At 36.2% G+C, this 10,528-nt stretch overlaps 1 protein-coding gene across 1 annotated transcript; it reads right to left on the reverse strand.

Moving 5' to 3' along the window:
- Nucleotides 1–506: 506 nt before the first annotated feature.
- LOC121747935 (fructose-bisphosphate aldolase, cytoplasmic isozyme-like) lies at nucleotides 507–3,256 on the reverse strand. Its single transcript, XM_042142101.1, has 3 exons — nucleotides 3,095–3,256; nucleotides 1,708–1,935; nucleotides 507–1,586 (listed from the first exon to the last, which is right to left on the reverse strand). The coding sequence occupies exons 1-3, from the start codon at nucleotides 3,120–3,122 to the stop codon at nucleotides 766–768; spliced, it is 1,077 nt and encodes a 358-aa protein (XP_041998035.1). The 5' UTR covers nucleotides 3,123–3,256; the 3' UTR covers nucleotides 507–765.
- Between the last annotated feature and the right edge of the window lie 7,272 nt (nucleotides 3,257–10,528).

Genomic DNA, 10,528 nt, shown 5'->3' on the forward strand with positions numbered 1-10,528 from the left:
TTATATATTAATTTTACAATAGAATATGGGTGGAATGAGATAGTGGAAAGTGAGGTCTATCTATCATTTTTAGTAAAAATGAACTAAGACTCTTAATGGCATATGGACTAAATGAATCGAGACTTCTAATGAAATGACATGGCAGGCAGAGGTAGTATCGTTTTGGCACATCCATTGCTTTTTTTTTATAAAGGGGGGAAACAAGTTACATGTACAGAACAGAGTTATAGGAATTATCGCGAATATGTATACTTTTCTTTTCCTACTTTTGAAAGGGCAGAATGTGTGTGAATGGTCCACCAATATTAGATATAATATGCACCAAGAAGTTAGATCTGCCAAAGGTTGGCGGATGGCTGGACTAAGACAGTGCAGTGTTGGGCTTACAGTAGAACATCAAATGAGCCACATGCATATTGCGCATTTCTACCCGATATTTTAGGAATCAAAACCAAAACGATAAATTCGGAATCAAATCATAACGAAACTGGTTTGGCATCAAAATATTTCAAAAACACTCCACAAATTCCTCTATTAACCGTAATAATGAGCAAATTAAGCTTTGCCAAACATTGGCAAAATAGTTTAAACACAAAGAAGCAGCTGATAAAAGTACAAAAGAAGCAACCAACAATCGTCCATGCTCCTCGAAACCTTATTAAAGGAGTGTAGAAACCCATGAAAATGAGCATAAAATGCATAAAGTCAACAAACTAGTTATGCTCTCCTTTCAACCGAGAAAATAGAAGGGAAGTCATACTGAATCTAGTACTTGTAGTCCTTGACGTGGAGGCTCTCGGATGCATCCTGGCTCACAGCGCTGCCGCCCTGGTAGGTTCCAAGAGTGGCTTCTGAGTTGGCCTTGCACCTTGTAAGCAATGCAGCCTGAGCCTTTCCAACATTCTCCTCTTTGCCGGCCCATGCCTTCAGGGTGCTCTGCTGGAGAGCACGTCCGAACGAGAAAGAGAGGGTCCATGGCTTCTTTGTCTTGAGCTTGTTCATGGCATTTAGGTTGCGGGTGGCCTCTTCCTCACTCTGTCCACCAGACAAAAAGACAACAGCGGGAACAGCACAAGGCATTGTTCGTTGCAAAGCACGGACAGTGTACTCAGCAACCACCTCAGGGGCAACCTTGGGAGCATCAGAGCCGGGTGTAACCATGTTGGGCTTCAACAATGTACCCTCCAATAAGACGTGGTGGTCATTGAGGGCCTTGTAGCAAGCAGCCAGAACACGCTCTGTCACCTCAGCGCACTTGTTGATGTCATGGGATCCATCAACAAGAATCTCTGGCTCAACAATTGGTACCAAGCCATTCTCCTGGCAGATGATGGCATAACGGGCCAGACCGTTGGCATTGTCATTGATGGCCAGCTGTGATGGCTCATTGGGACCAATCTTAAGTACGGCTCTCCATTTAGCAAAACGAGCACCAGCAGCATAGTATTGTTGGCAACGTTGGGCTAGGCCGTCAAGACCTTGAGTAGTGGTTTCACCGTTGGTTCCAGCAAGCTCAACAGTACCCTTGTCAACCTTGATACCAGGAAGAACACCTCCCTCATTCAACACATCAACAAAAGGCTTGCCTGCAAGCACACAGAAAAAAAATGCAAGATCATTTACAAAATTATATTGTAACAGAAAAATAGTTACTATTAGAATATGATTAATGATTATTAGGTACAATAAAAAAAATAAAGCCAGCACCTGCAGCAGTTTTCTGGTACAGAGTTTCCTCAAAAAGGATCACACCACTCAGGTATTGAAGAGCACCAGGGGCGCAGAAGAGAAGTTCACGAAGAGCCCTTCTGTTTGACTCAACATTCTCAACGTTGATGCTCGATAAACGCTTTCCAATTGTTCCAGTGGATTCATCAGCAGCAAGAATACCCTTTCCAGGAGTACCAATGTATGCAGCATTGGCAATGAGTTCATCTGCAAATCAAGCATAAATTTAAACAACGTAGTATAGGAATATACTCCCTCCGTTCCATAGGAGTGGAGTCATTTTGCCATTTTGGTACGTTATAGTAGTGGAGTCATTTCCTTTTTTAGTAAAAGACAACACATTTTTTCTCACTTACTTTTCTCTCTCTTACTTTATTCTGTCTACTTTTTTCTCTCTTATTTTATTATCTTTTTTTTAATACATTATCTCCGTGAGTATAATAGTAAGTCAATAACATGAATTAAAGTCCCAAACATAAACTCACAACTGATGAACTGAATAAGATATTCCTATTCAAGCCTACAAGATCCCTGGATCAGATCCAAAATATAAAAACAATAAAAAAAATTATAAGCATGCAACTGCATTTCAAAGTCTCACATGAATGCTTAACACATGAACTGGTAGCAACCAAAATGGGCATAGCAAAATTTAGCAGAATTACTTCAAAGAGAACACATCAGGCCTAGGAGTGTCACCAAATGTATTCATCTCAGGAATTGCTTAACATAAAACCAGCACAACAAACAGATCGAAGGGACAATCACACAACAGCTTGTTTGTTAAAATTAAATAACGATTATAAAACAAACAAAATCATCTGGAAAGTATCTCACACCAGGATAGCAGCCTCCATTCATATCAACACAAACTTAGGAACGAAGAATGGAACGAGTACACAGAGACGAATATGAGATCAAAAGCAACTTTAACTAATGAACAAATAATAAAAAGTATCTGAGAACTTTAGTTCAGCATTACAGCTTTGGATCGTCGAAAAATCACTTGGTACAAAGCACGGTATAGCAACTAACGAAAAGATCAAAGCAATATTTTAACCAATTAGACTCGGATGCAATCGATATACGGTTTAATCCACTTCGCATCAAACACGCCATAAACAACACATGATTAACTACAACTAAACACTACATCAGATTAAACAGAGCAGTATACTATCAGATTTACAGATTAAACTCAGAAAACAGGCTAAATGAAGCGCATCATATCAGATCTGATGAATCAAGCAACAAAACAAATCAAATTAGCGTAATTCTCATAGATCCACTAATGAAAATCAAATAATAACTAAAACTACGGTTAAAAAAGAAAAAAAAAAGAATCCGAAGATGGCGTAAATCTTACCAGCATACTTTCCGCGGTAGGCAGTCATGGTTGCAGCTTCAAAATATTAGGAGAAGAAATAGAGAGTGATGGAGAGTTACAGACACAGAAATGAGACTTTGGTAGAAGATGTGTAGAAATGGTGGCGAGTATGGTTTTTATAGCAAGGGTGGGGGTTTGGGGGGTTGAATCATCGATATTTTCGCCCTGTGTTCAGCCCCTCCTTCAAGAAAACTCATTTATTTTCGTCTTTTACTATTTTGACCCTCTACATATTTTCGGTGTTACCGTTCATGAATTCTGATTTCACTATTCTTGTAAATATAATTCTTTTGTTTGGAAAAATGTTATAATATCAAATTTTATTTTTGATTCAAATACAGGACTATATAGAATATAACATCTAATATTACCATATCTAATGAATATAATCACTTTTTAAAATTAACTTCGTCAATTATTACTATTAAGCTAAATATGAATAATATATATCAATATTCTACAATTACTACAAGAATTAAGAGATGAGTAGTTTTGTATATATTAAGAAATTTGATTAGTTTTTATAATTAAACACATAAATTTAATAATTAAAATTTAAAATTACTTTACATATAATAATAATGCCCAAATAAACAAGCCAAAAAGTTAATATGAATGTCGGACATAATCACACAAGAAGTATCATCTGTATAAAAAAATTAGAAACAAATATCATTTTTTTTTAATATCGTGCTTAAAGAAATCCCTCACATGTAATGGAACAGAGGAAAAAGTATTATCTCCATAAAAAATTGTAGTTACAAATGTAGGAAGACATCTCAAATTCTCAATCAATATGTATCAAATGCAGATCACTCGAAATTAATAGAGGAGCACTACTTCTCTATTTTCACAAAAACAATTTATTGCGTCCTTATTTTGGACGGTGTGGAGTTATTCTCATGATCTATCTTAAACAATTGGCACAAAATGTGATAATGAAGATTAGCTTTCCTGATCAAATTGGCATAAATATCAGTGATTGAAAATTGCCACTTTACAACTGACCAAATTCTGTGATTTGTGGTCATTTCTGTAATTAAATATTAAAATGATGGGTAGATTATGATTGCATAAAGGCAGAGGTTGGTGAAAAAAGGTGGGCCAACCTCACGAGGAGGTTTTAATATAGCTAGATCCACCTAACTAATCTGCTGCAAGAAGCTCATCCAAAGTATTGTAATTATTCTAGACCAAATTTTATATAACTAAAAACTAGTTTATTTGAAAGAAAGTAGATTTATTTATGTATTTAATTAAAATATATGAATGCATATATAGTACTCCCTCCGTCCCGCACTACTCGCACTTATTTCCTTTTTGGGCGTCCCAAGTTACTTGCACTCTTTCCATTTTTAGTAAAAAATTTCACCTACCGCCGTCATTTTTGACTTTCCTATACACTCATTCCTTAATCTCCGAGCCGAAAAGAAAATGAGCGAGTAGCCCGGGACGGAGGGAGTATATGGAAAGTGCATAATATTGTGGTCGTATATTTATGATTTTTATATAATTTTTTTACTTTTTTGGAACCATAAATGTAATTAGTGCATATTTTAATTCAAATTTTAAAAATAATAGAAAGGAAATTCAAATATAAAAATAAAAAATGAGGTTAAAGGCTAATAAGTCTTTTTAATTTGTCCACTTACTACATTTATTATTTTAATATATAATTAATATATCAAATTATTAATATAACCTTATTTTGGTGGTACAAAATTTGATGGTTTATTTAACCTTTGTAGTTTGTAGTGACAGTTTCCCATATTGTATGATAATATGATCGTATTTCGTTTATTTTTTGGAATGACAAAATTTGACACAATTAGGTGATTCCAGAATAATCATCATTTTTTAAAATGAATAAACAAATTAATTGCTCAATTAAAGTGATTCGAGAATAATAAAGTAAATAAATTACTTAAAATTCTAATTATTTCATAGTGGGATAATTGATTCATTTTGCTTAGACACAAAATTTTAAAATATAAAGAAAAACAGTTGACAAAATAGTAAAAAAATATTCCTACCTATTTACATTATTTTTATAATAAAATGTGAATAAAATGAATCACATAAATATAATTTATTTATCAAAATTAATAAAATAAAATAATGTATATTTAATTATAAACACAAAGGAATAACCTTTACCAGCCAAAATGGGATACGATACTTGAAAAATTATCCCAATTCCAACTCACAAACGGTTGACTTTATACTTTTATTCATTTCATTATTATTATTTTTTGCAAACTTTTTGTCGAAAAAGGTACTACTATTAATTTATCTAATTAAACCACTAAAGAGAAGAGAAGAGAAGAGAAAAAATTTTAAACCAAGTGCGATTCTGAAAACGGGGTGTGTAATCAAGCAGCGCAACCCCCTTTATCTGCACCAATAGCCACACTATTTCACATTGAAAAATCAGTGAAGTGATATTGCAGGATTTCTTGGCGATGCATTAAAAAATACTACTACTCCATAATGAATTAGTGTGTGGAGATAAAATCGTAATCAGTATATGATTATAACTAATCATGAAAAGGAAAAATATTTCATTTTGAATGAGACTCTGAGTTTTCTTATGTACGTAAATCTTAACAAATTAAATATTTTTTTATAATTTTTGTTAATAAACCTTTCAAGAATTAATATTTGCTAATATAATTGAGCGTAATGAGCAATTGGGACATAGTTCTCTAATATTTAAGCGCATTAATACATTTCCTAACTCCCAAGCCATGTTCAATGGCTCCATTTAGAATATATTCGATATCTCAAATCTATATTTATTTTAGTGATAAATTTATTTAGTTATTTTCAATAAGTAACCGCCGATTTGATATAATATACGCATTATTGGGCTTGAAGTTATAAACAGCGTTTACTTATCGGCCTGCTAGCTCTAATATTTAATGGGGAAACATGATATATGCCGTAATCTTGAACATCAGAATTCATACTCATGAAGCGTATAAATTATTAATAAATAAATAAAAAAAAAGCATGCTCAAATGCTGAGTCGTTATGGGTGATATAGTATATTTACAAGTGATCTCCGTGTGCTTTATTGCAAAACTAGTACTCCCTCCTTTCCGTAATAGAGACAGTTTTATTTTCATCACTCATTTTGAAAAAATGATAATAAATCATTAAAATAGAGAGAAAGTAAATTAAAAGAGAGAAAATAATATAGAAAAAGACTCTTATCTATATTTTTCTCTTTCTTACTTTACTTTTTCTCTCATTTAACTATTTATTATCATTTTTCCAAAACGAGTGCTCAAAATAAAACACTCTACTACATAGGGACGTAGGGAGTAATACTATTTATTGTCAAACATGCTTAGCACGGCTCATGCAATTTTAATAACAAATACAAATTTTATATAATTCAAAACAAATACTCTCTCCGTCGTTGAATAAGAGTCATATTTTGTCATTTTGGTATGTTTATGAATAAGAGTCATATTTCATTTTTACCATAAATGGTAAGTAGGCCTCACATTCCATCAACTTATTCCACTCACATTTTATTAAAAAATTAATATATAAGTGGTACTTATATTCCACTAACTTATTCAATTCACTTTTCTTTACATCTATTGAAACTTGTGTCCTAACCAAATATGACTCTTATTGTGGGACGAAGTTTAAAGAATTAATATCATTATGTACACTTTACTAACAAAAGAAATGTATTTCTCTCGTCCTATTCTAAATGAAACATTCTCGATTACTAGACCGACCGACTCGAAAGAAGGTGCATGATCCATATTTGTGTAAACTGGCCTGAGTAAAGGCTCACCCCGTATCAAACCCGAATTCGTTAACAATCAATAAATCTAGTAGGGACTCACTCCCCACTAGAGGATCACATAGGAAGCTCATCAAAGCAAAATACGGCTTGACACAACATATTTGCAAATTAGGTACTCCATTTCTTCCATAGTAGTAGAGTCATTTTGTCATTTTGGTACGTTCCATACTAGTCGAGTCATTTCTCTTTTTAGTAAAAGTCAACACATTTCTTGTCACTTACTTTACTTTCTCTTACTTTTTTCTCTCTTCATCTCTCTACATTTTTTATTTCCTACTTTATTTTTCCTTTAATTTACTCACTTAACACAATTTTTCTTAAATCGCATGCCGAAAATAAACGTCTCCTCTATTGCGGAACAAAGGGAGTACATCATTCACATTTGAAAACTATTGCAAAAATTTAAAAGAAAGCCCACTGTATTAGCGTAGAATAGAAAAGACCAGCAACAATTTATTATTTCCCTTAAGAGCATCCACTGTGGTTTTCGCCCAGCCACAAACTCCTCCTGCCGCATCATCAGCACTAAAAATCCTCATGTCACATTATCAGGACAAGCAAATAGCTCGGCAATAGCCTAGCCACATCACTCCTAATTATATAAAACAAATAATAATTGACAATCACACAAAATACGGAATTAAATTTACGACATAGATACGGGAAAATTCAATAATATTATTTAAATTTAAAAAAAGTACATTAGAAAAAATACATTAATTTAAAAAAAGTACATTAAAATTAATACATTAATTTAAAAAAAATACATTATTTAAAAAAAAAACGATCTCCGCCTCACTCCTTGTCTCGGTCGCCCCCGTCGCCACCGTCGCCGCCGGTACCCCCCCGTGCCGCGGTGACCTTCAAATCGTCACGCATGCTCACGAGCAATGCGTGAAGAAAGCTCTTCTCCTCGGAGTCCTCTGCCGCCTTCCAATCGGCTAAGATCTTGACCATCTGAGCAGGCGTTTATTGACGCGCGAAGAATTTGAGATCCTCTGTCGACTGGCCAAGGGGGGATGTCGACTGGACCTCCTAGGACCCCCCGGATGCCCCCCGTCCGCCTCCCGTTGTGACCGCCTTTGACCAACCGGGCGAGTTCGGCAAGCGAACGATGGAGGGGACGGGAGCTCCTGAGCACCCTCGGGGAGGTCGTGGGAACCGCCGTTGCTGCCGCTGTAATCACCGTTATAGTTCAGTCGTTGCTTCTTCGGCCAGCCAGCGTCGACACCTGCCCGGAACTTCTCGGAGTCGTTCAGCACCTCATAGCAGTTCCAGTAGGTGAACTCCTTATACAAAGCGCGTATATATAGTGTTTCGAAAATTTAAAAAAAAAATTCGCTCGCCGATAGCTCGCCGGTCCGGAGCCTGCAATGGCGGCGAGCAGACCGGCGAGCGCATCGGCCACCGCTCGCGGATCGGCATGCGCTCACCGATTTTTTCACCGAAATGGAGCTCGCCGGTTACAATGGTTCGGCGAGTGAACCGGCGAGCGCCGGAGATCGGCTAGCCGGTCTGCTCGTCGCCATTGTGGATGCTCTAATCAAACGTCTCGATCAAATCATTAAACTGTGTGTGAAGACAATCATTTTGAAAAAATAACTAACGTACTCATTAATCTCAAGAAACAATTAATATAGAATTCATTTCATGCATCCTACCTAGGCATGCACAAGGGTCGAAAACTGCCGGTTCAAGGTCATGAACCGGCGGTTCAAGGGTCGGGGAATGTATGAACCTGAACCGGCCCGCCTAGCTCCCGGCGGTTCCGGTTCCGGTTCAAAAAATCGGCGGGTTACGGGGCGGTTCAAAACCGCCGGTTTTTGGCTTGAACCGCCGGTTCCGGGCCGGTTCGACGGTTCGACGAATTTTTTTTTTTTTTTTGCATTTTTCTACTTTTCAATTTTAATCAACTTACATTACACTTTTCAAGTTTGTTTTTTGTATGAAATGTGAGTAAATAAAATTGAAAAAAATACGGATAAAGTTGCAATTTTATTGAAATTGCATGTTTACAAATTACACGTTACAAGTTACAACAATTACAAATTGAAAACATATGGCGGTCTTGAAGTCTTAAACAAAATTTAAATACAAATGAGACTACTAGTGAATAACTAATTACAAATGACAAGAAACGATGTTGAAGTTCTTAAACGTATAAGTGTATTATATATATACTCTTAACCGGCGAAGAAGATCTTCTACATAACTAAATTAAGGACACCTTTAGCAATTCAACTTTAAATGTTGAGTTTCGTCTAACAATCAACAAATATAGTAGAATTGTCAAAAGTTTCCCTCATTTAGCCGTATAGAGAAATATACTTCATCGACTAGAGTATATACAAATACAATTATGTAATTATTTTTGCATATACAAAAACATATGGCGGTTCAACCCTAAACCGGCGGGTTGTCCACGGTTTCCGTCAGAAAATCGCCGGTTTCTGACCGAAAACCGGCGGTTTCTGACCGGTTTTGCAGGCCTACACCATGAACCTACGACCTAGCCTCTGAAAAGTTGCCGGAACCGTCAGAAACCGGCTCCCGAACCGGCGGTTTACCCCTCAAACCGGCGGTTTACCCCGCGAACCGCCGGTTCCAACGGCTATACTATTTAACCCTTTGAACCGGCGGTTCGAACCGCCGAACCGCCGGTTTTGAACCGCCGGTTCAGGTTCAGTATATTGCCGAACCTGAACCGGCCCTTCCGACCCTTCAACCCTTCTGCCGGTTCAACCCGCCGGTTCCGGGCCCGGTTCCGGTTCATGAACCGGCGGGCCCGAACCGGCGGTTAACCGCCGGGCCGGGTCGGTTTGTGCATGCCTAATCCTACCGTTCACTTATGTTTGTGTTCTCTATTTAGAATTTGAGAATCGTAATTTAATTATATGTCCTTTCTTGGGCTTCGTTAAGTTGGATTATTCGCGGGCGGCGCCGGGCGGCCACTCTCTCTTCGGAAACTCGTATCGTCGGCTTCTTTGCTTTTCTTTTTCTTCGGAATGCGTCGTGAATTAAATAAATTAATTCAGGAATTAAACTAATTAATTCCAACATTTTGGCTTATAAGCAGTGTCTAGAGAAATACTCCTAATAAAACGCAATCCCAAAAAAAGAAGAAATTAATTTGGGTCCAAGACATGTTATAAACCATATTTAATTTACTTGACCCAAAAGAATGAAATCAACATGGCCCAGCACTTCACAAAATAAAATCAAAAGGCCCAACGAAATTCCTTGGCCCAACCTAATTTATAAATGTCCGATTAAAGTCATTGAGCAGAGGTCAAAACGTTTTGGTTTACGCAGAAATGAATAGGAGTAAAGTCATTGGGCTGAAAACAATATAAACTAAGTTGGAGCCCAACTTTTGTTCTTAAATCTATTTTATTTCTTAGGTCCAAAGCCTTGTAATTATTTTATTATTAATTGGACTTTGTTTTACTTTACTTAGTTAGGCCCAAAATGAACTTTTAAGGAAACATCTTTTACTCTGTATTCCTCCTATTGTAAAGATTAATTATTATTTGTCTTATACTAACTTGGTAATATCAAGTATTAAAATATAGTTTAAATTCTTTTTG

The sequence above is a fragment of the Salvia splendens genome, chromosome 1 (genome assembly GCF_004379255.2).
Source record: "Salvia splendens isolate huo1 chromosome 1, SspV2, whole genome shotgun sequence".
Lineage (NCBI taxonomy): Eukaryota > Viridiplantae > Streptophyta > Magnoliopsida > Lamiales > Lamiaceae > Salvia > Salvia splendens.